At 55.6% G+C, this 27,177-nt stretch overlaps 1 protein-coding gene across 1 annotated transcript in view; it reads left to right on the top strand.

The window, feature by feature from the left end:
* Positions 1–7,902: 7,902 nt before the first annotated feature.
* PDE2A (phosphodiesterase 2A) overlaps positions 7,903–27,177 on the top strand; it is a 41,458-nt gene continuing 22,183 nt past the window's right edge. The window contains exons 1-2 of the mRNA XM_086883427.1: positions 7,903–8,171; positions 26,462–26,513. Coding sequence (XP_086739553.1) covers positions 8,104–8,171; positions 26,462–26,513 — 120 coding nt within the window. The 5' untranslated portion in view covers positions 7,903–8,103. The remainder of the gene's footprint in view (positions 8,172–26,461; positions 26,514–27,177) is intronic.

The following is a 27,177-nucleotide window of genomic DNA, read 5'->3' as shown; positions in this document are numbered from 1 at the left end:
TTCACTGACATGGCATGCCTGGATCTGCAATTCCATGCATCTAAACACACTCATACACACTCTGGTGCACGCATGTGTATTTATCCCACCTAAACACATACCCAGGTGAGCAGCAGCTCCATGGACATGTTGCCCTGAACCCCTGAAATGATGCCACCCCAATTCCATGTGGGCTGCCACTGAAACAGCAATGAGCTTTGGCTTATTGAAGACAAGGGAGATGGCAAACCTCTGTCTTGAGTATTCATGGAGGCCAGGCCTTGAATCAAAGGAAAAATAATAAAGAAAAAATGACAAAAAAATAAACAGGTGACGAAATAAAGAAAAATAATAAAGGGAAACAATAAAATAAGCAAAGGTAAACCTAAAAAAAAATCCCTGAGACTTTGTATAATAAAAAATACAGGGGAAAAAAGCTCTTGGAGGAAAATCACTTCAAATTGGCTATTTATCGGTGCAGCATCCTGCCAGGAGGTTTCCATGGCTACCTGGCAGCCAGCAGCTGGGGCGGCAGCATGCCAGCCCCATGTGCCTTGCCGCGTGTCCCTGCGGTCCCACCGGCCACCAACCTTTGTGCCACACTGGCTGTGCCTGATGCTGCCGGTGTTGAGCGAACACCATCGTCCCCAGCCCCGCCATGAGGTGCTGCCCTTGAAGGACAGATCCTGAGGATTGGTACCCACCTGGGGGGATGCCCAAGGGACCAGAGTCTGGCATTGGAGGCATGGTGGGAAGGAGGTGTCCTTGCAGAGCCACCTGTGCAGGTTGGGAGCAGAGGTGAGCTCCCATTTGGGAGGAAGGGATGCCTCAAGGCACCTTCTGCTGCCCAGAGGAGCACTGAGTTCCCCCTTTACCCCTGAAAACCTCATCACTGCTTCTCCCCACCCTAAGAAGCCCTGGAACATGGTGGGGAGCAGGGCTGTCATCCAGAGGGTATTCTATCACCACCCTGGAGGAGCTGAGCCCTCCCCTTCCCTCTCACCAGCAGTGGTTTGAAGCAGGTGGTTGGGAAACCTTTGGGAAGAGTCTTTTGAAGCCTCGTGCTATCCCTTGGGGATGCTGCTGCTGGGTTTGGAGGGATAAGGTGCAGAAGCTAGAGAGTTCCCTGGTCAGTGCTTGTATGGATCTCTTCCATGACCCTAAAGGACCATCTCAAAGGCAGCCTCTCTCCATGGGACCCCCATTCCCCCTTCTGGGTGCACCCATGGGTCATGACAAGAGGACACTGATCCTGACCCCTACTGAAGGTGCAGGGAAACTTCTCACCTGCCCCAGAACTGTTGGAAGGCAGAACACTGGGACACCTCTTCCCAGGAACACTGAACTCCATCCTGCTCTTCCTGTGTCACCAAGGCTGCCTGGTTCCTGCTCTGTCTCCTGTCCCCCACCTCATCTGCCCCTCTGGGGGCATGGGAGTGTTGTGTGCAGAGGAAAAGCCTCTCCACTCCTCCTATCATCTCCAAAGCAGGGGTGGACCCCTGCCTCTGGGTGATGGGAAGAGGGAAGGGGGGGATCTGTGACTTCTGGGCTCAGTCTGCACCCCAGTGCCACCCTAGGACTGGATGCCTTGATGCCCCCATGCCCTCTTCCACAGGCAGCAATGCGTGAGAGCTGGGAAGGGCTCAGGGGTGGCAACAAGGATCTCCAAAACCTTGAGCATCTTTGGAATGGGGAATCAGTGGAGGGGGTCAGGTCTGGGTCCTTGGTATGAGGGATGACTATGGGGATGGTACCTGGGCTGTGGTACCTGGTAGAGCCCTGGGAGCATCCTTATGGCTCCTGACAGTCCCCAGTACCAGGGTCTGATCCTGCTTAAATCCCTTTTCCCACTGCCTGTGTGCTGAGTGTCCCCCCAGTACAGCCTAGGTACGGAAGGTGACACCTGGAGAATGCACTGCAGGGGTATTTTCCCATACTTTGTGCTCACATCATACTAAGGGAGGACAGAAAAATTGGAGGGGCAATGAAAAGTGAGGTTGGAAAGCGGGGCAGTGTTCCCCCATGCCCCTAAGTGTCCATGAGCACCTCATTCTCCTGGCTCAGCACTGGGGAAGGTCACCCATGTGATGTCCTAAGTGCCATAGAGCCAGCGGGTCCCTGTCCCCTCCTGCACCCAGCTGACAGATGTGACCAGGCAGGGGGCACTGGCAGAGGCTGGAGGGCAGGTTCAGTGGCAAGTGCTGGATGGGGCTGCAGGAGCTGGCACCAGCCGCCCTCCCCTGCCCTGTCAATCCCAGGAGCCTGCCGGCTGAGGGAGCTGTGGGTGGGGGGCTGTAGGCTGGGGGGCACTGCTGAGATCAGCTTATGATGGTGTGAAACAACCCTGGAGAAAGTGGCTAACTCAGATCTCTTCCTCCTCCCTTTCCTCCTCCCCTTCCTCTTTTTTTCCTCTTCCTTTTTCCCTTCCCCCTCTCCCCTTCACCTTCTTTCCCCTTGCCCTGTTTTCCCCTTCTCCCTTCCCCTTTCCCTTTTTTTCCCTTCATCATCCTTCCATTTCCTCTTTCCCCTTCCCTCTCCAAATCCCATTTCCAAGGCCAAGGAAAGCCCTTGCTTCCTCAGGCTACCCAAGCCCCTTCCTGTGATGTTCAGAAGCTCCATCCCAGCTCCAGCACCTTCCTAGCCAGCATCACCAAACCTGGATGGCTCCAGCATGGGATGGGCTGGCACTGGTGACAGCATCGCCCCAGTGAGAGGTGTGGGATGTAGTGGGTATGCTGCACTCCAGCAGGACCCAAACATCTCCCTGGAACACTCATCCCTACCCAAAATATACATGGAGTGTTTCTCCCTGTTCTGCCCCCATCATGGGTGAGCTGTTTGACCTGTGGACACAGGGAATAATTTTCTGCTTCACTGTGAATTTATTTCCTTTTTTTTTTTCATTGAGAACATCTTGTACCGATGTTGCAATAAAAACAAGGCTCCAGGTTCCTCTGTGTATTTTTTTCTGTTCTTAATCTGTTCCCAGGATAAATGTCAATGGAAATGGAAAAGCTTTTATCTGTTTTGCTGTTTTCTTCCCTCCCTGAAAAACTCCTCAGGTTTGTGAGAGAAAATGGTGGAAAAATCAGAAAGGGGAAAAAAAATCCCCAAAACTTGCTGAAATTGAACTTTCTCATGGATATGCCTATGTATGTGGCAGGACTGGGAGGGATTAAACAGATATCCACAGGCACTTGTGGATGTGTTTTAGTGGTGGGCTTGGCGGTAGTGGGGAACTGTTGGACTTGGTGGTCTTGGAGGGCTTTTCCAACCTTAATGATTCTGTGATTCCATGATTCCAAGTAGGAAAGTGTACCATGGCTCAGACCATCCCAGGAAGCTAGACTGGGTGTCTTCAGAGGAAGGAAAGTATCTCCTTGCACGCATAGCAAGAAAGCTCACAGCTCTGAGTGTGATGTGGAGCCCATTTGTAGGGAAGGTGTTAAAGGAGCAAATTGCTTTGTATCAGCAAATACATCTCCACCAGTGCTGGAATTGGTATCCTGCATAATGCAAGCTGTAGGACAAAGCCTGGCTATTCAGAGCTCACAGAATTCAATGCTGTTGCTGAGGTGTATCAGCAGAAAGCAAAGCAAGGCTCGTTTCGTATTCACGGCACAAATATCGGTATGAAACCACGGAGATGGAACACTGCCTACAGAACACTGGCATCACTTCGCTCTCCCAGCAATAAATAAATTCACACAGCCCATGCTGGTGCCCAGTGCAGGATCCCCAGCAGCTCCAGGAAAGAGAAACAAGAGGGATTTGTAGGAGACATTGTGTCAGGACTTGTGACTGTTATCACGTCTCCCAGGTCCCTCTCCCTCCACCAGGAGGTCCGGCTAAGGTGCCCACATCAGATGCACCCAGAGAAAGTTTCTTGGCAGATCTCACTGGCCATCACTGGGGCCTTGCTCCTGTGAGATGGATCAATGAAGCCCTGGTTTGACCAGCTTTGTAGCAGGAGATTGGACCAGGAAAGTCCATGCTTGCCAGCAGCCCTGCTAGACAGGGAACATTACAGGGAGGGGATGGCCACAGCACACTCTCCACCAGGCACATTCCTTCTACTGCCCACAGGGTGGAGGGGGCCACTCAGAGATATCTACCCAGAGATGCCCATCCAGCAATATCCACACTGCAATGCCTACTAGAAATGCCTTTTGTGCTTCCAAGCAAGAATTAGCAGGCATTTATCAAAAAAAAACAAAACAAAACAAAACAACCTCACCAAAACCTCAAACTGAGCATCTTTAATGAAATACACCAAAATTTTCCAGGAGCAGTAGAGACATTCCATCAGGCTTTTTCTGATTCTCAGCTGCTGTGACACTCCTGGGGCTTCACAGATTGTGCTGCCATTTGCAGAAGGACTCTAAGGAACTTCTTGGATATGGGGTGCAGTTTTCTCTTGAGGAGGAAGTGGTACAGAGAGATGTGGAGCTGAGAAAAACATGTCTCTTAAATACCAGGAATGACATTTGGAGAAGGGAATAAGAATGGAGAGAGCTAGGAATCAAATTGGCCACGTGGACAGAGTCCCAGGGGGTTTGGAGCAGGTGGGATGGTGGGGATACATGCAGGTGTGGCACTTGGGTCTATACTGTAGTGGTGGGCCTGGCAGTGGTGGGGGAATGGTTGGACTTGATTGCCTCAGAGGGCTTTTCCCACACAAATCCACGATTACATGGTAATAAGAAGACATGATGGTCCTTGCCTGGCATCTGGAGATGGATGGTTCCTTCTGGTGGTCCTTGCACCCAAATCTGCTCTGATCCTCTCAGCTGCTTCTGTCTGGGGACCACTGCAAGACAAAAACATCTCTTGGGAATAAGAGAGGCTGGGATAAACAAGCATGGGAGCCAGATTTTCTGGGAAGGAGGGGATTGCTTGTAGATGTCTTCATGCCAAGATGAGGGGGGGTTAGCAGCTCACTGGACATGGGATGGCCCATACATGGCAGCCACCCTACTCCCACCATCCCCCACTGTCACTGCAGGGTGTAGGGACCAGTTTGGCCACCAGCCACTTTGGTGTGAGAAGACAAATGAGCTCTGGAATGTCTCCCAGTCCTCAGGGCATCTCATGGTGCCCCACAGCAGGTTCACTCCCCAAATGAGTGCAGGGTATGAGCTCAGCCAGATGATGAAAACCTGTCATTAAACCTGAGACTCAGGGTGGAAATAGGGATTAGATTGAAGTGATGATCCTTAAAACAATCTCAAATTGGTCCCAGCTTTACTGTCAGCTCTTGGGGGAAAATTTGGGCAAGTAATTGCGGGTCTGGGACTCAGTTTCCCCTTGCAGATAATAAAGGCAGAGGATCTTGTGTAACTGATACAATCCACTGCCTATATCTGTAGACCATGGGGATATTAATCCTGGTGAATTTGACAGGAACTGATGTGATTTGAGTGCTAATCCCTTAATAACTATTGCTGCTCTGAACGTCCCAGCTGGTGGATTCACAGTGGAGCAGGGAAGCAGTGGCCCATCCATGGTGACTTTAAAGCACATTCCTCCTTTCTCCCCAAGGGCAAATGATGCTGAAGAGATGAAGGTCTGCAAGGCTAGTGAAGAGCAACAAAAATAGTTCTTTTCAGTGCAAAATCTCAATACACCAAGCCAAGTTCCCAGCTTGTGGGAGTGTGGGTGGGGCCTGTGGTGCAGCACACAGCATGGGGAGAGAGCGTGGAGGGATGCAGTGGAGCTGGCAGACTCCAGACATGCTGCTGGATTCACCTGTGTGGCTGTGCTAGCTCAAAACAAAGGACCATGGCCCTCTGTGGCCCAGAGATGCTGAGGGTGAGGGTGAGGGAAAGAGCAGGACAAAGACATGCATCTTTGTTAGTGGCACAGGCAGGGAGATTCGGGGTACCACTGGCATGTTTACTGGCAACACCAAGCTCTGTGGTCTGGTCACCATGCTCTAGGGAAGGGATGGCATTGAGGGGGACCTGGACTAGCTGAAGAGGGGTTACTGTGCCAGCCTCATGAAACTCAACAAGGTTAAGTGCAAGGTCTTGCACCTGGGTTGGGGTAATCCCAAGCACAAACACAGAATGGGCGGAGAATGGATTGAGAGCAGACCTGGGGAGAAAGACTTGAGGGTGTTGATAGATTAAAAGCTCAGAATGTCCTGGCCATGTGCACTGACAGCCCAGATACCCCCTGTGTCCTGGGCTGATCCCCAGGAGTGTGGGCAGCAGGTAAGGAAGGGATTCTTCTGCTCTGCTCTGGTTAGACTTCTGCAGTGCTGCTTCCAGCTCTGGGGCCCCAGCATCAGAAGGACATGAAGCTGCTGGAGGGAGTACAGCGGAGGCCGTGGAGATGCTCTGAGGACTGGAACACATCTGCTATGGGCATCCCTCCTATGGCTGAGAGAGCTGGGAGTGCTAAGTCTGAAGAAGAGAAGGCTCTGGGCAAATATTAGAGCACCTTCCATTGCCTAAAGGAGCTTCAAGACAGCTGGAGAGGGACATTGGACAGTGGCCTGGAGTGACAGAACAATGGGGAATGGCTTTATTCTGACAGACAGGAGGGCTAGACAGGATACTGGGAAGAAATTCTTGGCTGTGAGGGTGGCACAGGTTGCCCAGAGAAGTGGTGGCTGCCCCATCCCTGTAAGTATTTAAAGCCAGACTGGATGGGGCTTGGAGAAACCTGGTCTATTGGAAAATGTCCCTGCCCATAGCTGCAGAGTGGAACTGGAGGGGTATCAAATGTTCCTTCCAACCCAAACCATTCTGTGGTTCTATGATGCTGAGTCAAGATGTTCATCAGATGAATGATCTCCTCACAGTCTTTGTCTAGGACTTGGTCCCTGGGAGCTTCACCTTTTGTCTCTAGTGCTTGCACTGGAATAAACGGAAATGCTTGAATATCTTTGAAAGCTCAGCTTGATGTTGCTCCTTCTTTATTCCTTCCTCTTGTGCCAGGAGGTGTGAGGTTTCATAGAAACCTCTGACCTGAATTCAGTGTAGGATGGGTGTCCTTCCCAAGGTCCCCCTTAGGAGTGTAGTTCCCATGCATCGTGTCTTTGGCTGGAGAGCACAGGCAGTGCAGGCACTGCAGCAATTTTAACCCTTCTCCAGCCACTCTCTGGCACTGTCCCACCCGGCTGACAGCTCACACTGCCAGACCCCAGCCCATGGGGCCTAGGACAGAAGATCAGGTTCAAGCTGGGGACCACCCATGTGGCTGGGACTGTTTACAGGGCGTCCACTCCCTGGCAGGAAGCTGTTTGTGGGCCAGTGCTATCCAATATTCTAGACTCACATAACCATGGTTTGGAAAAGCTCTCTTGAGACCACTGAGTCCAACCATTTTCCAGCACTGCCAAGCCCACCACTAAACCATGTCCCCAAGTGTCCCATTTACTTGGCGTTTAAATCCCCCCAGGCATGGTGCCTGCAGTGCTTGACAACCGTATTAGGGAAGAAATTTACCCTTATACCAAATATAAACCTCTCCTGAAAAAAGTTAAGGTCATTTCTTCTCACAGAAGGGGAAATATATTGCTCAGCGCTGCTCAGTGTCCTTAGGAAGGCAGTCTGCCTGTGGATCGAGTGTTGGGTAGTGCAGCTCATTACCCCCGGAACGGGAACCCAGTGCTTCTCAGCACCCCTGGGGCAGGGACAGGTGGGAACAGTGCTGCCCAGCAGCGCTGTGTGCTGCCCATGCCACCACCAGCAGCAGCACACGGCAGACAGGGCTTGCGGTGCCAGCAAGGCCAGAGGCGGCGGGTGGGACGGCTGTCCCCGCGGGGAGGGCAGGCCCCGCAGACAATCTCTAGACAAAGGCAGCCGCTCCCCGGCGCGGCGCGGCGCACGGGCGAGGCCGGGCGCGGCCCGGGGTGGGCGGCGGCGGGCAGCAGGTGCGGCCCCTTCGGCCCCTCCGCGGAGCGGCTCGGCCCCCGCCCAGCCCCGCGGAGCCGCAGCAGCGCCGTCAATCAGCGTCGCCCCCGCTCCGTCCTCCCCTCCCGCACGCCTCGGCGCGTTGCATCGGGCTCGGTGACAGCAGCGAGCTGAGCGCGGCGAGAGTCTCCGCTCCCAGCCGGCACCGAGAATCGGGAGCGGTGGCGGCGGGGCTGGGAGGGCTGCCGAAGCATGCAGAGCCATGGGCCAGGGCTGCGGACACTCCATCCTCTGCCGGAGCCAGCCGTACCAGGCGGCCGCGTCTGACATGTGAGTTCCCTCCCGCCGGCACCGGGGATGGGGGACCACGCCGAGAGGGAGGGGTGCTCCGGGAGTGATGCTGGGCAGAGGAGCGAAGGAGACGTCAGGGACGCAGGAAAAAGTTCCTCCTGCCTGACAGCTGTCAGGGAGGGGGTGGCAGGGAAATGACAAGAGGCTGCGACCCCTCCCTGTTCCCCACTTGCCACCTATGTTAGCCGTGAGGCAGCTCATCACTGGTGTTTCTGTGCCAGAGGGCTGGTGTGAACTGTTTCCCCATCACCCTCATCCCATGATGATTTCCTGCAAGGGTGGAAGGCTCCTGGCCCAGTGGTGGGCTGCAGGGGTGCCCGGGTGACTTTGTGAAATTCAGGTCAGGCCTCTGAATTGTGGTTTCGGCAGCTTCACACAGGGCAAGAGAAGCCACCTCCTGCACACCCACCCACCCACTCATCAAACAGATTTGGGGGTCCCGGTGTCACAGTGCCTGTCTGAATATGGTGAGGTGGGAATGGGGCTCCAGGGGTCATGGTGGTTTCACGCTGCAGCAGACACAAGGGGCTTTGTGTGAGAGCGTGGGTGACCTTGCTGAGGGATGACAGTGCTCCCTGGAAGCAGGGAAGGATGATGCTCTGAAGAGCCCACCTGGGAAGAGGGGCCGAGCTGAGTAATGGGAAGCTTGCAGCATCTCAATTCCCATTGCCCACAGGCTTGGCTGGGGCTGGCAGAGACCCTCATCTCTGTGCACACGCATGAGCAGCGCTCACAGGGCTCCACAGCTGCTGGGGAGCAGGCTATGCATGGACAGCTCACAGGACGAGGATGCTCTGGCTCCTGGGTACCAAGAGATCTGGGGTGCTGCCAATCCTTTCTCCCCCTACTCCAGTGGGAGCAGATCCCACATTGCCAGAGGGTGAGCTGAACCACAAGAAAGAGATACAGGTCTAGGGCAAAAAAAAAGAGGAAGGCTTCTCAGTGCTTGGATTCCTTTGTCTGTCAGTGTCTTTGTGCCAGCTCCACATGCTCAGGCTCTCTCAGGCCGAACTGCTTGGCTCAGCAGCCCCCACCAGGACCACCAGAACCAGGAGGTGCATTGTTGCACTGGGATGTGCCCAGGAGCAGCCTCAGGTCTCCTGGAGCAGGTGCTTTAGGTGATGCCAGGATTATTGGGGTGCAGGGAAGCTTCCATCCACTCCTGCCCCAGTGCTACACATTTCCCTCATTGGGTTTTCACACCTTCAGGAGTTGACCTTCGGATGAAAACTTTGTCCCTCTTCATAGAAAATACCCTCCAGCATCTCTCTTGTTTGCATGCAACGTGTGACTTGGATCTGTCTTCTCAAGACCCCTATAGGTGCTGATTCTCCTATGCTCCCATGGGTGCTGGGTCTGTCTCTGCAGGCAGCATCATTCCCTCAGCTCTCCAGGCTCACTCCCTGGTGCTGTGTGTGCTTTGTTCCCTGCAGAGATCCTTTCCTGGTGCTGCCTGAATATGTGCACATGTCCTTTTCTTTAAGCAAAACACACAAAGGTCTCGAAATGCCATGCAATCCCCATGTTCCCGCCTGCCTCTGCTGCTATTTAAAGGCTTTTAAAAAAAAGTAGATGACAGAAAAGCTTGATGTAGCTGGGTTGTCTGTGCCCCTCAAGCTGGCCCAGGCAGGTGAGGTAGGAATGGTGAGCGAAGCCCTCGTAAACCTGTTCCTGTAAACCCCAAGGGGTATATCGAGGTGGAAAAGCTTCCCAGGAGTTGTCAGAGGATGATGCCCTTGGCCCTGCAGTGCTCCCTGGAGGGGTTGCAGTGGTGAGGTTAGCGCTGTGGGGAGGGGGTGCTGCCTGCTCCAGCCCTGCGGTGTTCGATGCTGCCTGGCGGTGCTGCGTGAGGCCAGGATCCAGTGGTAGCCCGGCTCTCCCATGTGCACGGTGCGTTTTTTCAAGGGGATGCAGGTGCAGCATTATCCAGGTCACGTTTTAACCCATTTCCTCATTTTCTCCCGCCGGGAAGTGTGTTCCCGGGTGGGTGGACGCTGACCTGGTTAGAGGTGGGTGGGGTGTCAGGGTGCCTGGAGCTGCTGCTGCTGTCACAGCATCTGACAGCAGCCGGGGCTGGGGAAGAAGCTACTGAGCTCTGCAGATGGAAAACACAGAGGAGGAGATGCAGCTCTGAGCATCCCTGCGGGAAGGATCTAGCTCAGCGGGGGCTGGGAGGGGTCAGGGCTTCCTTTGGGGCACAACACTGTCTGGAATGCAGAGGGCATGAGCTGGGCTCAGCCACCCTTTGGAAGCCTTGGAGCACCTGCAAAGGTGAAGGCAGGCTGTCAAACCCCCTGGAGAACCCCCCAGAGCCTTCACGGCTAGTCCCTGGGCTGCATGTGTAAAGTGCCATGGAAAATACCCACTCCATCACTCCATGGGTCTGCTTCCCCCCAAACACTTGCTTGCCAGGGAAAGGAGTTCAGTGGAACGAAGTTAACCTGGTCCCCCATTGTTAGGGTTCTTAGGTGATGTTCTCTGGGTTTTTCAAAGCCTCAGGCTTTTCCTGCCTTTGTAACTGGGGCTCTTCAGGATCACCCACCTGCCTGGACACCCAGCCCTGGAGCCTGGAGGTGCCTGGCAGGGAAAATAGAGGGGAAACTTCTGGTTGCAAGCTTCCTGCGTTCTGCATATGCCAGGAGCTCCCCAGCACCTTGCACTTGCCCACGGGAGGTCTCTAGGGTGAGTGAGACATTTCCCCTCCATCACCCCAGGCCATCTCCCTGAGCATCTTCATCTTCAGAATAAGCCAGTTGCTTGGAAGTGTTGGGAATTGAGCCAGATTTTGGCTCTGCTAGTGAGGACCCTGGCCAAATGTGCCCTGGCCATCATGTACAGCAAAGCCCTTCACATGCCTGTGAGCTGTGCTGCTTTGAGGGCTCTGGGAAGCCAAGCATCCATCTAGGGCTGAATGCAGGATTCCCCAGAGGCAATGGTGGATGCAGCAGCAATCTGTGGGAATCCCTCTTTCCTCCTGCTCCCCTCTGACCCTGGTCCTTGCTTTTGTCTCATTCCCAGCTCCCACATGGCTGAGCAGGAGCTGTGCTGGGCTGCAGACAGAAATGCCAGCAGGGCCCAGTGCTGTCTATGACTTTCTGCCTGTCCAGATTCCTCCTGTCCTCCTCAGTGGATGGGCCTGTCTGGAGAGGGGTGCGAGTTGGGTGGTCAGTGTTGGGAGATGCTTTGTTTGCTACCATGACTCCATCTGCACAGCAGCAGCACCGGGGTCAGGCAGTAGGGAGGCTGTTGAGTGTGGGCAACAGGCAGCCTGGAGCTCAGATCCCCCCAGCTGAGGTGTCAGGAGTGGGTGGGGGGTCTCACCTGCCTTGCAGCAATGGGCGATGACAGCAAGATTTGATGTTTGAGGGGCTGGAGCCTGAATTGTGGGATGATGGGTTTGGGTGGGAAGGAATCTTAAAGCCCATCCAGTTCCTATGTCACTGCCATGGGTAGGGACACCTTCCACTACACCAGCTTGTTCCTCATCCAATCTGGCCTTGTAGGAAGGTCTACAAAGGTATAGGAAGGTGTTTGGAAACACCTTGTAGGGAGCTGTCCCCAAACCTTGTCATCCACACAGCATCCTCACAGAATGGACCAGCACGGCAGCCTATGGGACTTGCTGAGTGTTGGCTCAGGAATGTCCCTAAGGCTGTTTATTTGGCAGCAGCAGCCACCCTTGGTCCATTCCTGTCCCCAAATCCTGCTCCTGGACCCATGTTCTGGGCCCTGCCTGCATCACTGGTGTGGGGAGTCAGAGGGGAGAAAGGATGTGGGAAAATTTTAGGTGGGTTCAAGATTTCTGAGCCTTTGTCAGTTTGTGTTTTCTGTGATAAATCAAATAGAACACAGATAGGGATTTGGAAGTGGGATGGGGTGCGTTTCCCACTGAAAATATTAAACCCTGACTTTTTTGGCTAGGGCTGAGGTTGGGTTAGGCTTAGCCTGAGCATTGTGGCCATCGAGGACAGCCTCTCTATGTGTTTTGGCATCCCCAAAGCCCTCAGCTTTCCACCAAAGGAGGGAAAAGCACACAGCAGCTGCCAGTGCAGCTCTGGGACAAAGTGCTGACTTAGCCAGAAGCTTCCCCTGGCTCCCAGTTGCTTCCCAGCCCCTTCCCAGGCTGTTAGTAACTTGCACGTTTCAGCTGGGTGACTCAGAAGACAGAAGATATTTATAAGGAACGTTTGAAAGGCAGAGACTGGTGGAGGGTTTTCTTCCCCCTTCTCTTGAGCTGGTGCCAGCTGAATGTGGCTGTGCTTTGCTTGGCTGTGCAGTGGGGTCTGGAGGGTGACCTGTCCGTGGCCCCTGAAGTTCAGCATCTGCTTGCCACAGTGTGAGGATGCTGATGCTCCAGAGAAAACCTCCACACAAGCCCCTGGTTGTTGACAGGCACGCTTAATCTCACCCCATTGCAGCAGAGCCCTAGTGCTACTGCCTGTGAGGGCAAAAGCAGGCAGGGCAGCCAGAATTTGGGAATACAGGGATTTGCAGCCCCTGCTGGTCTCCAGCCTGGCTCTGAGGCATGGAGCCCTGCCAAGCGGTGGCATCGATCAGCCTGCTGAGGATGTTGCTGCTTGGTGGTGATGCTCTGGGATGTCTGTGCAGCTTCTTGGTGGTTTGGGGTTTATCCTCACACCAGACCTGCCCTGGGTACTTACTCCTGCAGCGAGGGTGTCTCCACAGCCCTGTTCTCAAGCCAATACTTGGCTTGAGCCTGACTGGAAGGACACTAGCTGTGGGTGTTGCTGTTTTTTTTCTTGCTCTCCCCAAAATGGGGTATTTTCCCATGATTTTTACTAGTGTGATCACAGACAGGTGGATGGCAGCATCTTTCCTCCATGGAAAAAGCAGGTGGAAGCCATGAAGGCTTTAAGTAAGAAACTGGGGCCAGGGAAGATGGTGCTAGTGATGGGGAACAGTGCCAGAGTCCCTAATCTCCTGACTCAAGTAGGATGATGGCAATTTTCAAGAGTTTGATTGTCAGCTGCTCATGCCAGGAACTCCTGCAATGGGATGGAACTCCTGTGGACGCTGAAAGGAGGGTCTTGGATCCTGAGCAGGAACATTCTCAGGAGCTGCAGGATGTGGGGACCCCCTTGGTCCTTCTGCAGCACCTCAGGGGTAAAGCTTGGCCTCCCCTTGGCTGCTGAGGGGCTGAAGCTGGGCCTGAGGTTAGGATTAGGGGTAGATCTAAGATGAGGATTAGAGTTAGGGTCAGAGCTAGTGCTAAAGTTGGATTAAATTTAGGTCTGGGTTTAGAGCTATGATCAAGTTTAGGGCTAGCGTTTGGGTTAGGGATAGGTTTAAGGTTAAGGCTAAAGCTAAGTTTAGCTTTAAGGTTAGGTCTAGGGCTAAGATAAAAGATTCAGGGTCAGGTTAGATCTAAGATCAAGTGTTAGAGCTTGGGTGAAATCTAGGGCTGGTGTTAGGTCTGTGGCTAAGTTTAAGGTAGTGCTAATTTTAGGTTTATGCTTAGGTTTAGATTTAAGTTTAGGTTTATCATTAGCCTAGGGTTAGATTTAGGGCTAGTGTTAGAACTGCGCTGCAGGTTAGTGTTACCATCCATGTTAGAGATAGATTTAAGGCTTAGGTTAGTGTTAGGGTTATAGTTAGGTTTAGATTTAGAGCTAGGCTGGGTGTAAGCTTAGGTTAGTGTTAGGGTTATAGTTAGGTTTAGATTTAGAGCTAGGCTGGGTGTAAGTTTGGGGTTAGAGCTATGGTTAGGCGTAGGTTTATGGTTAGGTCTTTGACTAGCATTAGGGTTAGTGCTAGACTAGACTTAGTGTTGGGTCTGCCAGGACAAAGGCATGCAGCACTCCATCCTCCCTCAGCAGAATATGCTCCATTTTCCCCATCAGCACAGCCTTGTGGCCTTCCCATCTGTCTTTCTCCCCCTGTGGCTGAGCCAGAGGCTCTCTGGGACCTCTCCTGTGGTTTGGTCCTCACCTGTCCTGGCCTCACTGGGGAGTGGGACAGATGCTGAGTCAGCAACACTGCTGGATGAAACCCCCAAAACTGGAGCAAGTTTTGCTAAAGCTCAAGTGAAGAAAAACTGCTTGCTGTGGACAAAGCAGGTCTTGAGGCATGAGAAGTGTCCATGTGGAAATGCCAGCCAAACTGCTGAGGGCCAAGCACTCCCTAAAACCGGCCCAAGGGCACTAAGGTGCCTTTTGGGTGCTGGTTTCTTCTGCTCAGGCTGAAGATGCAGGTGGATGCAGCAGCAGCAGAGCCAGGTGAGCTCTCGCTCCAGAGGACGCCACAGGAAACAAGTTGCTCACGATGGGAGCTGGGTATAATGAACCCCACGAGGCTTAGGAAGAGGTTGAGGGGGCCTGCTGCTGGCTCTGACTGTCTCCAGGGAAATGATGCTCCTGGAGAGGGTCGTGGGTCCCTGCCAGGCGCCTGTTGCTGATCCTGCACCTCCCAGATCAACAGGATACACCTGGAACTGCTTGGGGTAAGATCCATGCTGTGCTGTGCCTAGCTGGAGGGGCCACCAGGGCCAGTAGCTCCACATGATTTGGGAACCCAGAGTTCAGGGTAATGTCCTTGGGGTGCCCCATATCCAGTTGTGACCATCTCCCCCACTTCAAGGAGATGAAGCCACCTTCCCCACTGTGCTCCTCCTGTGGGAATGCAGGGATGGAAAGAAGGTGTCATTCCCCCAGGAGTGGCGTGGGAGCTGGCTCCTGGGGTGTGTGGGTATGCTGTTTTGGTGAAGATGGAGGGTTCTGTGAAGGTGAGGGCTTGGTGCTGTTGGAGAACCCCCTCTCCCCCGCCGCGTGGGCAGGGACAGGGACAGCAGGTCCGTGGGCTGGCGAGAAGTGCAGAGTCAGGCACAGTGTGTGTTGCTGTGCACAGAGCCTGGAGAGAGCTCTGTGTGCCAACTGAGAGTGCAGAGAGCTGTAGCGTGGGAGGGGGGACCCCAGTTATGTCCCCCAGTCCCCTCCCCCTTGCAACCCCGAATCTGCAGGCACAGCACCGAGCCCAGGACAGCGACACTCTGGGAACCCTGTTTCCATCCTTACCTGTGCAGGTCAGCTGGATTCCAGCTCCTGAACCAGCCCACTCATGGGGACTGTGACACAGGGAAGAGGACAAGGCTGGGGACTCTTTTCAGGGGGGAGCTGGCTGCCAGCCGTCCTGCCTCTGTCCAGGCACAGTGTGGCAGGGAAGCTGGAGCCAGCAGTTCAACCACAGAAAAGCCATTAATTAATGGAAAGCATGATGGAGGATTAAAAGCCTGATGTGCTCCATCACTGGTCCTAGGGACCAACCCAGAAGGATGCACTAGGGGAGATTTAGTTTGGAAATTAGGGAAAATTCCTTCCCTGAAAGGGTGCAGAACAGGCTGCCTAGGGCAGTGGTGGAGTCCCAATCCCTGCAGGGATTTAAAAGTTTTGTGGCTGTGGCACCTGGGGACATGGGTTAGTGGTGGGCTTGGCAGTGCTGGGGGAATGGTTTGACTTGATGGTCTCAGCAGGCTTTTTCAACCTCAGCAATTCTGTTTCCATATTCCATATGGCATCTCCATGGCTGTTCCAGGGCCAAGCTGCATCTCTCTGCCAGTTCCACCTCTCCCTCAGTACCCACACCAGCCCCACCACTGGCAGTCTGCACAGCAAATCCCCACCCCCAGCTGCTCCCTCCCCTCCTCTCAGGGAAAGCTGAGGCTTTGGAAGTTAAAAACTCAGCTCAGCTCTGGGAAATGGGTTGAAAGTGTCAGACAGAGCCACTCTCGCCCTGATGAGCCTCCAAGGCATGAGTGGCTTTGAGCTGTGTTCTCTCTTGGGGACCACAGATGGTTCCCCACTCCCTGCACTAACTCTGGTCCATGGGAATATTTGGATGGTTTGGGAAGAAGCCCTGGCCCAGTGAGCGGCTCCCACTTGTGCCGTGTTCACAGATGGAGGATGCAGTTAGAAATCTGTGATGTTGCTTGGGAGACAGTCCCTGCTCTTGGGGAGCTGTGGTTCATGGAAAGCATGGGGCATGGAAAGCACAGGCAGGATCCTGGCTCCTGCTCTATTCCCACTATTTTTAAGGGAAAAAAATGCTGGAAAGGAAAAAAAAAAAAGAAGAGAAAGCAAGGGGTAGGTGATGAACACATGCTGAACCACTATCAACAGCAGCTTTTTCCCTCCCTCTAGTTGTCAGCTAAATGGACTAATTGAAAGATCATTTGGCAGCATCTGTAGTGTTGCATTTATCCAAGGATAATTCCCCAGGGATTCAGGGTAACCGTGTGTTTCCTCTCTCACCTTGCCATGCTCCTGCCTGGTTTGGCTCCCTTGGGGTCCTGCTGGCTTTGCCTGGAGGTTCCCATGGTGGTGGGATTTGCAAGGATGCCATGCAACAGGGATGAAGATCTGCAGGGCTGCCACGCAGCAGGGACAGGGATTTGTGGCTTTGCAGGGCTTTCCAGCCCTGTCACTGAAACCAGCTGCATTCCTGTGGCTCCTGGCAGCCCCAGGAGCTGCTCCCCCAGCCTGGCAGTGGGGACAGCTTCTTGCACAGGACCTGATGCTCCAGGGTGGAGCACCCGGAGCAGTGTGTTTGCCAAGCAAACAGGGCTCAGCCTTCTGCAGCCGGATCGACAGCCTCCACACGTTTGCTCAGCAAATAAATCCCACCCGGCGGAGCTTTTGGTGCCGCTGGTCCCCTTCCCACCGTGCTCCTGCCAGCTGCTCTGCCACTGCCCAGCATCCTGCAGCACCTGCCCATTGTTATGCAGGTCTGGAACCGTGCAGGGCTCAGGATGGCTTCAAATTAAACGTGGCAGCTCAGTAGGCATCCCTGCCTGTCTTGCCTGTAGATGCCAGGGTGTCGCTTAACCTGTGCTGGGATCTGTGAACGTGCAAGGGTGAAATCCTTCGGCTCCAGTGAAATGTTTTTGCTCTGGACTAAGCAATTGCAGGAATTTTCTGTCACTGCTGGAGGCTGGGGAAGATGGAAACTGCGTTGACAGGTGTTGGCCTGGGAGGCTGGCTGCTCTGGTGATGGAGGAAAGGTGTCTGGGTATGTGGGGATCCTGGGGCGCCACAGCAGAGCACCATGCTCTGCCATTGCTGCTTCCCTTGCTCCAGGCTCTCCCTTTCCCCTCCTCTGCCCCAGACCATGTTCCCTCTGTGGTCCTTATCCCCCCATAACACACTGCCCACAAGAAGGGCTCTATTGAGGTGGGGACAGATGCCACCTGCCCCCTTCCCTTTGCCTGGAGACTGTGGGATGTGATCCCAGCCATTTCATGGGGTGGTTGGCTGCTGCTCCAGCTGTCATTTCTCTCTGCTTCCCACTTGTTTTCCCCTCACAGATACACTCTTTAGCCCCTGACACCTGCAGATCTGGAAAAACCCACTTTGGCACTGTTATTCACCTCAGGGACCCATTTTCTTCCTGTTCCCTCATCCCTGGGGTGCTGGAGGCACATTGTTCCTTTTACCTTCACTCCCAGAGCAGCAGGACTGTGGCTTGCTCAGGGTGTGACTGTGGGCACCGAGCGTCCCATCTCCCTGCACCACCCCTGGCAGGGTGGACAAGCCCTGGGGTCACCACTGTCACCCCATGGGGACACTGCTGCCTGCCCTGCCACTGAGCTCTCTGGTGCTGGGGCCAAGCCACCTCCAGCCTTCCAGCTTCTCTGAAGTCACCAGAGTCACTTGTGCACTTATAGGCCACTAAGTGCTGTAATTACAGATATGCTTTAATTAACATAATTGCGTTTCTACACAAATAAAACATTTGGCACAGTTAATTCCAAGGCTGCAGCTCCAAACACAAGGCTTCCTGGCCCCCCTGTGGAGGTGGCAGGGGGGCTGGCAGAGAGTGGGGTTCTCACCTCCCTGCCAGAAGATCATCCCAGTCCCAGCCAGGGCCTGAGCCAGAGCCCCCCATTCCCCACTGGAGCATCGTGCCCTGGTTTGGTGGGGACAGCTGTGCTGCCAGACACTGGGATTGCTGGGACATGACACTGGGGCTGCTGGGGCACTGTACTGGCCTTGCTGGGACACAGTTCTAGGTTTAAACACGGCACTTGGTTTGTTGGGAATTAGCACTGGGATTGCTGGAGCATGAGACTGGACTTCCTGGGATACAGCAAGGGGATTGCTGGCATGCAGTACTCAGCTTCTAGGCCATGCCACTGGACTTGATGGGAGATGGCACTGGGCTTGCTGGAACAGTGTGTTGGGCTCAGCAGAACAGAGAACTGGGATTTCTGGGATGCAGCGAGCCCAGTGGTTCACTGGGACACAGAACTGGAGTTGCTGGGATGCAGCCCCAGGATTGCTGAGACGTAGCACTGGGTTTGCTGGGCCATGGTGCTCAGATTGCTGGGGCACCATACTGGGCTTGCTGGGATGCAGTCCTGGGTTTGCTGGGATACAGCTGGAGCCCAGGTGTGCCCTTGCAGCTGTGCCAGGGGCTGTTCACCCTGGCTGGGGAATGGGTGCAGTGGGTGGATCTGGCCCCTCCATCCCATCCCAGAACCTCCCACTGAGCTGCCCCCAGGTTGCTCTGCCCTCCCAGCACCCAGAAGCCTCTCACTCCTCATTCCCTCTTTAGCAGACTCCAGAGCTCACCAGGCTCTCAGGAGGCTTTGGATGAAGGCTGGAGCCAGCGGCAGCATGCCAGCCCTTTGCCAGGAAGATGCCAGGAAGAACTGGGAAAATGGCTGGTGCTCATGTGCTAAAATGCCCTTTTCATTTAAAAAAACAGAAGAAGAGGGAAAAAAACATATTCCATTTTTCTCCAGCTGAAAATGAAAGTGATTATGTAATGAGCAATAAATTACAGAAAGGAATGAGTCATTGGAGCAAATCCCAAGAAAGGCACAATATTTTTAGCTCCGACACCCTGTGCTGTACTGTGCATTAACCCTTGCAGGACTTGGCCCCCCACTTCAATCTGCCCCTAGGGTGGTGCCCCCAGAAGCATCATATTGAGAATTTTGTCTATGTGGCATTCCCAAGGGAAGATGGAAATTATGTAAGCTGTGGGACTCTCATCCCATGGCCCTCCTTTGTGTGGGATGCTTATGGGTGGTCCAGGGAATACTGCACACTCCAGATCCATGCCCCATCCTGAGCTAAGCCCCTGGTTCACTTCCCCTCTGCTCATTCCCACTTGGATAATTAATCCTGATCCCTTCCTGAGACCCTGGGCACCACTGCTGTTTCTTTGCCAAAGAGCCTGAAGAATTAATTAGGAAATAAAAGCAAGGAACAAATTAATTGGAAGAGAACTAGCAAGGAAGCAAGTGAGCAATACTGCTTTAATCCAGGTTAAATTGGGCACTGATTGCTATGCTAACAGAAGAGATGATGAGGAAGAATTGGAGCAGGCAGGTGCCAGGTGAGACAATGGCAGCAACCATCCAGATGCCAAGGGATGCCCATGGAGAGCTGAACTGAGGAGGGAGGAAAATCCTGGGACACCAGTGGGAAGTTAGAAGAGGAATCTGGAAGAGAGAGCTCAGAGAGTCCCGGGATCACCACTCAGACCATCCTCAGAGCTTGGAGCACTCCTAGGAAGAGGGCTCAGAATATTCTTAGCATTGAGGCATGGGGCACTCCTGGGATCAGGGCTCAGAGCACCTCTGGGATTTGGGCTTGGAGCACCCATTGGAAGAGGGCTTAGAGCATCCCTGGGGTCAGGGCTTGGAAGATCCCTTTTTTAAGTGACACTATCATTCATGCCTGCTTTGGAGAATCCTGGGGGATCAGGTACCAGTGCAGGGACAGGCACCTTGTGCTTGTGTGCCCCATTTCTTTGGAGTCTCCAAGCTGGTGGGAACCAGGCCTGCTTCTCTGTCTCTGAACAGATCCCTGGGTGCTCATGGTGGCACCACACTCCATTGTCACCTGGCAGTGACCCCACCCCTAAACAAGGGGCCAAGGAGAGTGGCAGGGACGAGTGAGATCTGGTGGCCAAGTCCTCGTGTCTGGCAGCTGGAGTGGGCTCAGCTCAGTGACACAGCCAGTGCCAATGGATCTCCTCATCTTTTATTTAATTTGGCAGTAAATTCCTGTCCCCCATAAGCTTGGGCTGGGATCTTCCTTATTGCTGCTGGGCCACCTGGAATAGTGGCATGGCACTGCATGTCCAGGGGCTGCTGTTCCCTCAGTACACACTGTCCCACAGGCACCTGCTGTCCCTTCTGCTGCATGCTCTCATTCTGGCACATGCTTTCCCCAAAATCCATGTGTCCCTCTGGAGACATCCTGTCCCTCCAGGCAACCCCTGTCCTTATGGACACATGCTGTCCCCTGTCAAACATGCTGCTCCTCTGCAAATGCCCTGTTCTTTCAGGCACCTGCTCTCCCTCAGGACACATGCTGTCCCCAGGTGTGTCGTGTCCTTCCAGACCCAGGGTGTCCCCCAGATGCATTCTGTCCTCATGGATGTCACCAGTACCTCTGGACATGTGCTTGTCCCATGAATGCAGGCTGTCCCTATGGATACATGCTGTCACCCTGCAAGCAGATTGTCCCTCTGGACACATGCTGTCCTTCTGGGTTCAGGCTGTCACCCACGGACACATGCTGTCCTCCGGGATTCAGGCTGTTTCCATGGACACGCTTGTCCCTGTGGATGCATGCTGTCCCCATGGATACACGCTGTCCCTTTGGAGACACGCTGTCCCTCTGGAGACACGCTGTCCCTTTGGAGACACGCTGTCCCCATGGACACTTGCTGTCCCCCTGGATTCAGTTTGTCCCCATGGACACTTGCTGTCCCCCTGGATTCAGTTTGTCCCCATGGACACTTGCTGTCCCCCTGGATTCAGTTTGTCCCCATGGACACATCTGTCCCCCTGCATTCAGTTTGTCCCCATGGACACATGCTGTCCCCCTGGATTCAGTTTGTCCCCACGGACACATGCTGTCCCCCTGGATTCAGTTTGTCCCCATGGACACTTGCTGTCCCCCTGGATACACACGGTCCCCCTTGGAAGCATGCTCTCACCATGGCATTTGCTAACGCCCTGGATGAGGCTGTCCCCATGGAGATCCCCTCTCCCTCACCCCTCTGAGGGTACACTGGGGGTGTGCTCTATCCCTGCCCACACAGGATAATCTCATGGGACAGGCTGTGTGTGACTCAGGAGATGACACCCCACTGGCCAGGCTGAAGATGCTGGTAGCCACCATGCCCAGAGCTTGTCCATGAGGACTGTCTGAGCCAGCTGGGAAAGCAGATGAAGAATGGGGAGAGAGGTATGGAAACAGAGCCAAGAGCCATCTCAACCCCACAGTGACCTGATCACCACAGTGGGACCAGCAGGGCTCTGCTGTTCTGTTTATGCCCCTAATTATCCCTGTCATGTGTGTGGGCTGCTGGTGGCCCCCCAGCCCTTGCCATGCTCTGAATTGTCTCCATGGAGACCCTCTAAGGGCTCCATCATGTACTCATCAGTGGTATCACTTAATCAGCTGGGCCCTTCCTTATCCCTTCATCATCCCTCCACAGAATCTGCTCAGTTGGAAGGAACCCACAAGGAGGTAAGTCCAACTCCTGGCCCTGCACAGCACCATCCCCAAGAGTCACATCATGTGCCAAAAAGTACTGTCTGAATGCTGCTTGCGCTCTGTTGGGCTCGGTACTGCCCTGGGGAGGCTGCTCCAGTGTCCAATCACCCTCTGGGTGAAGAATCTTTTCCTAATATCCAACCTGAGCTTCCCCTGACACAGCTTCAGACCATGCCCTGACATGGAAATGTCACTGATCACCACAGAGAAGAGATCAGTGCCTGCCCCTCCTCTTCCCCTCCTGAGGAAGGTGGAACTCTGATGAGGTCTCCCCTCAGTCTCCTCTTGTCCAGGCTGAACAGACCAAGTGACCTCAGCTATACCTCAGATGGCTTCCCCTCAAGGACCTTCACCATCCTTGTTTCCCTCCTTTAGACTCTCTCCAGTGGCTTAGTGTCTTTTTTATTTTGTGATGCCCAAAACTGCCCCCAGCACTTGAGGTGAGGCTGCTCCAGTGCAGAGCTGGGTGGGACAACCCCCTCCCTCGCTCAGCTGGGGATGCTGGGCCTGATACCCCCCAGCCATGGGTGTGACTCATGTGACTCATGTTCAGCTCACTGTCGACCAGCACCCCCAGGTCCCATTGCACAACACTGCTTTCCAGCAAATAATCTCCCAGTCTGTATGTACATCAGGGTTGTCCCATCCCAGGTGAAGAATCCTTGTTGAACTCCACACACTTGGTGGTTGTCCAGCTCTCCAGTTTGTTAGCAGCCCCTCACAGTTTTTTACTGTCTGTGAGCTTGCTTAGTCCAAACTTCCAGTCCTGTGTCCAAGTAATTTATAAAGATGTTGAAGAGCACAGGACTTCTCATCCCTTCCTCATCTCTTTGTTATCCTGCTTTGAATCCAATGATAGCCCAAGCCCCAGACTGATGTAACCAGGTCAGAGGCTGGTCAGAGGGGCTGGTGCCAGGACACTCCCACCCCTGGCCAGCCTGAGATCATTCTGGGCTGTGGCTCCTGTGGTGGATCAAGGGATCCACCTGGATCCTGGATCCCACCCTGCTGGCATGCTAGTGTTTCTGGGGGTGAGAGGGGTGCACACACACACACACACACACACACACACACAACTGCTGCAGGCACAGCTCTTCCTTCCACACGTTCCCAACTCTCCTGCTGCTCCCAGCAGCTCCATGCTGTGAACCCACCTGGTGCCACGGAGCCTCCTAGAAACCCCAGCACTGTGCCTGGCATTGCTCAGGTGAGGGGTGCCACAGCATTCCATGTCCCACAGCCTGCCCTGCTCTGCAGCATTCCCTGCCCCAGTCGGGCACTGCAGCTGCATCCCAGACACTGGATGGCATTTATCCATGGGGAAACCACAGAACAGTAAATGGGATATTGATCAGGTGCCTTTGTGGAAATTAGTGCAGAGCAGAAGAGCAGATGGATTGATTTCTGTCGGGGTTTCGAGCTGTCAGTGTACCTTGGATTAGCAGCTCCAGAGCAATAACACCCCAATTCATTCACGGATCTAGAAGGTCCATTAGTGGCCATTCCCCAAGCTCAGCTGAGTCTCAGTCATCTCTGTTCTATGGGGACCCCAGCCCCATGTGCCACCTACATTGTCCCCTCCTTCCCCAGAGGACAGGGATGCTCCAGAAGGCAGCACAGTCCTGTGCCTGGCTCCATACTGGTGCCACAGTTTAATGGAGCATTGCTGATCTACACGAAGCGCAGCAGTCCTGGCCCAGCTGGGAAGAGCCAGCCATGCTGCCCTCCTGCCCTGCTCTCCTCCCACCCCAGTGCTCCCAGTATATCCAGTATGCCCACAGATGCTGCTCTGAGGACAGGCTGCTGCAGTTGCTAGGGATGGGGAGAAATGAGATTTCAGGGTTACACAGGGTGTGAAGGCTCATCTTGGTGCCTTAACAACCCAAAATCTTCAACTGGGAGTTTGATATCATCTGCTGCCAGCACCTCCCAGGGAAAAGCTGGAGTAGGGTTTATCTCAGTATCTTTGGTGTGGAATATTCCATGAGCATGGGATAAGTGTTAATATTTACTCGCCTGCATGAACTTTGTTCCCACTGATGCCATCAGACACCCTCCAGATGGGATGCAGGGTGGCTGCTCCCCAAGTTCCCAGGAAGAGACAGGAGGCAGAGCGCTGACTGATCCCACTCCAGGTTGGGAACGAGAGAAAACTGCAGGATGGATGGAAATGTGGAAAGCCCAGCTGGGAAGCCCACACTGCTGCCTCTCCTCAGCACCTACAGTTGTTCCCCAGCAGCTTTGGGGCCGGGTTCTGAGGCTGTATGTGTCCATCTGACTGCTGTGATGTTCCCATCCAAGGGATGCCATTCCTGGGGCACACAGAAGAGCCAGGGAGCGGCTCATAATTACCCTGGGACTGGCTGGGAGATGAGCTATGATGCATGGATGCAAAGGTGGTACTGCAGCACAAGTCCCTGCACCCTTGCATCCCTGCACCTGTGTCCCGTTCCCCTGCCCACAGGTGGCCCTGTGTCCCTGCACTGCCATGTCCCTGTGTCCCTGCTCCTGTGTCCCTCCACCCCAATGTCCCTGCACCCCTGTGTCTCACTCTCTGTCCCCAGGTCTTTGTGCCTATACCCCTGTGTCACATTACCTGTCCCCCACCATGTCCCTGCAGCTCCTGTGTCCCTGCACCCCTGTGTCCCACCCCCTGCTCCCAGGCACCTCTGGACGAGCACTGGGGACTGCTCTGTGCCATGTCCTTGTGCCCAGCAATGGATTTGTGTTCCCTGTGTGGCTGTGCTGGCTGTGAGCTGCTCCACGGGTGGCTCTAGTGACAGGGATGTGCCATGGATCCTGCCAGCACCTGGCTCCTTGGGGTGTCCCCACTGCTGGCCCCGCAGGGAATCTGCTTTATTTATGGATCGCCAGACCTGCATCCGTGCCAGCAGGACCTGTCCAGGCGGGGCTGGCACTTGGTACCTGCCGTAGGGTGAACCCGCAGTGGGGGATCGCACACCTTGATCCAGGGGATCTGGCAGCTCTGCCGGTGTCCTGGTCAGAAAGATGGGCACCGTGAGACGCTGTCCAGGGAGGCCTGCGTCCGGCTGAGGAATTCGTGGTCCTGTGCCACCCCCGGGGAGACACGTCCGTCGTCGTGTGTCATCCCCGCGGGCAGGACCGCCCGGAGGCCGGGGATGTGGGGCAGGGTGCCCGGGACCAGCCTGCCGGGGCTCTGGCCACTAGATGGCCCCGCGGCTCCACTGGCCACCCTGACCCTCCTCCGGGACCCCCGGCCCGGCATCCTGGGGCTCGGGGTGCAGGGGGCGAGAGGGAGGGTGCAGCCTGCAGCGCGTCCCTAAACCCTGCCCTGCCAGCTAGCATCTCCTTGTCACCACCTGTCCTAGCGAGGGGTGGGGGACGATGCGAGCTCGAGTCCTTTAGGGGCCACCAGCCGAAGCCCAGAGCACCCTGTCCCTGAGGAGCCCTGGGGACAGGGACACAGAGAGGCAGGAACACGGGAGTGCCTGGGCAGGGAGCGGGACACATGGAGGGACAAGGACACAGAAGTGCAGGGACACGGGGGTGCCTGGGCACAGGGGAGTCTCGGGATGCGGAGGAAGAGCCGGCCATTGTCCCCCTGCCCAGAACTTCCTCCTGTGCCCGGAGGAGGAGGAAGAAGAGGAGGCGGAGGGGGAGGAGGCGGGGGAGGGATGGAGGTTGTCGCGCTGCCGGTGTCCCTCTCACCGTGTGGCTTGTGGCCATCGTGTGACGGCTGAGCACGTCGGTGCTCTGTGCGGATTCCCTGGGGCTGTTGGGTCAGGGGCAGCATACCGAAATCCAGGTACTCGTCTCGGGGTGGAAAGGCAAGGAGGGGTTATATAGGAGGGTGGGGGCGAACAGACCCTACGAGGGGTCCCCAAGAGGAGGGGATCCCTCCCTATCCAAGAGAGGGATGCCGGGTAGGACCCCTTCGGTATCCTATGGGATGGGGGCCAGGGAAGACTTTCTGCACTGAGCCCTGCATCAGAGTTACCCCGGGGATAAAAAGGGATGGGATGGGATGGGATTTCGGCCCCTCCCAGGGAGGATGAGGGGAAGACGGCCCCAGCCAAAACGTGAGACGCAGCCTCTAAGGGGGCAGGGGTCGCTTTATCCAGAGACCGCAGGAGGCGGGGGAGCGTGCTGGGAGGTGACACATGCCCCAGAAGGGAGAAGGGACGAGGGGGAAACTCCTGGCCCGATGCCCACCAGGTGAGGGTTTGACAAGGAGGGGGGTTGTTGCCCTCCCAGATGCCAGATCCGTGAGGGCACACCCGGGACCTGCCCCACAGGGAAAGCGCTGCCAGCCCCCTCCACCACCCCACACCGGGACTTGCACCCCTGATCCCCTCCCAATACCGGGGAGTGACATCCCGACCCACTTCCCAAATCGGGACCAGCCTCTCGACCCCCGCCCCACACGCGGGACCCCCACCCCGCGTTGGAGAGTGATGTCCGCCACCCTCGCCACCCCACACCCCCCGCCCATCCTCGCTCCTCGGAGCCCCGGAGCCGCCGCTCCGCGCAGCAGGTGCGGGGCGTGTCGCGATGGGGCGTGTCGCGATGGGGCGTGTCGCGATGGGGCGTGTCGCGATGGGACGTGTCGCGATGGGGCGTGTCGCGATGGGGCGTGTCGCGGCGGGGGCGTGCCCGCAGCCCGCGGGCGCTGCAGGGGTGTGCGGGAGCGGGATGCTGCCGGGATGGTGCCGGGATGGTGCCACGGCTCCTCATCGCGCTCCTTCGCTTTTTCAGCCGCGGGTTCCTGCGGGCGGGGGACGCCGCTCCCGGCCCCGAGGCGCTACAGGTAGGGACGCCGGGACCTCCACCCCGAGGGGTCCCTCGCACCTCCCTCCCAGTCGGGACCCTTCTCTTCTCAACCCGGATTTCCATCCCCAGCCGCGCCCCCTCCCATTCGGGACCCCAATCCCACCTATCTCCCGTTCCACCTGGGACCCTCAACACCCCCTCCCCACCCCCAGCCCTCCCCCCGGCATCGCCTGCCCGGGGCTCCCACCCTCGCCCCTGGCACCTGGGACCCCCGATTCACCCGCCCGCCTACTGGGGACCCCCACCCCGAGCACCTCATCCCCCACCCGGGACCCTCAACCCTCCTCCCCTCCCAAACCACGACACGCGACCCTTCTCTCCCAGCGGGGACCCCCTTCCCACGGCCTCCCCTCCCGCTCGGTCCCGGTCCCGGGGGGCTCCCCGTGTTTGTGCCGTGGGGCGCCCCTGGGAGCCGGGGCTCCCGACTCGCCGTGCTCGGCGCTGCCAGGGGCAGGGGGCGATGGGGCCGGGGGCTGCTGGACTCCCCGCCCCAGGGGCGAGGGGGCTTTCCCGAGCACGTTTGCACCTGCTTGTCTTCCCCTTTTCGCTGGGGGGCTCTGAACCCCACGGGGAGAGCTCGACGGGGAAACTGAGGCACGAATGGGGCTCCCGAGGCGGGGAACGACGGTGGTTTTGGGCTC

Source organism: Cyanistes caeruleus, chromosome 3 (genome assembly GCF_971803275.1).
Source record: "Cyanistes caeruleus chromosome 3, bCyaCae1.hap1.1, whole genome shotgun sequence".
In the NCBI taxonomy this organism is placed as follows: Eukaryota; Metazoa; Chordata; class Aves; order Passeriformes; family Paridae; genus Cyanistes; species Cyanistes caeruleus.
This window is presented reverse-complemented; position numbering and strand designations above follow the sequence as displayed.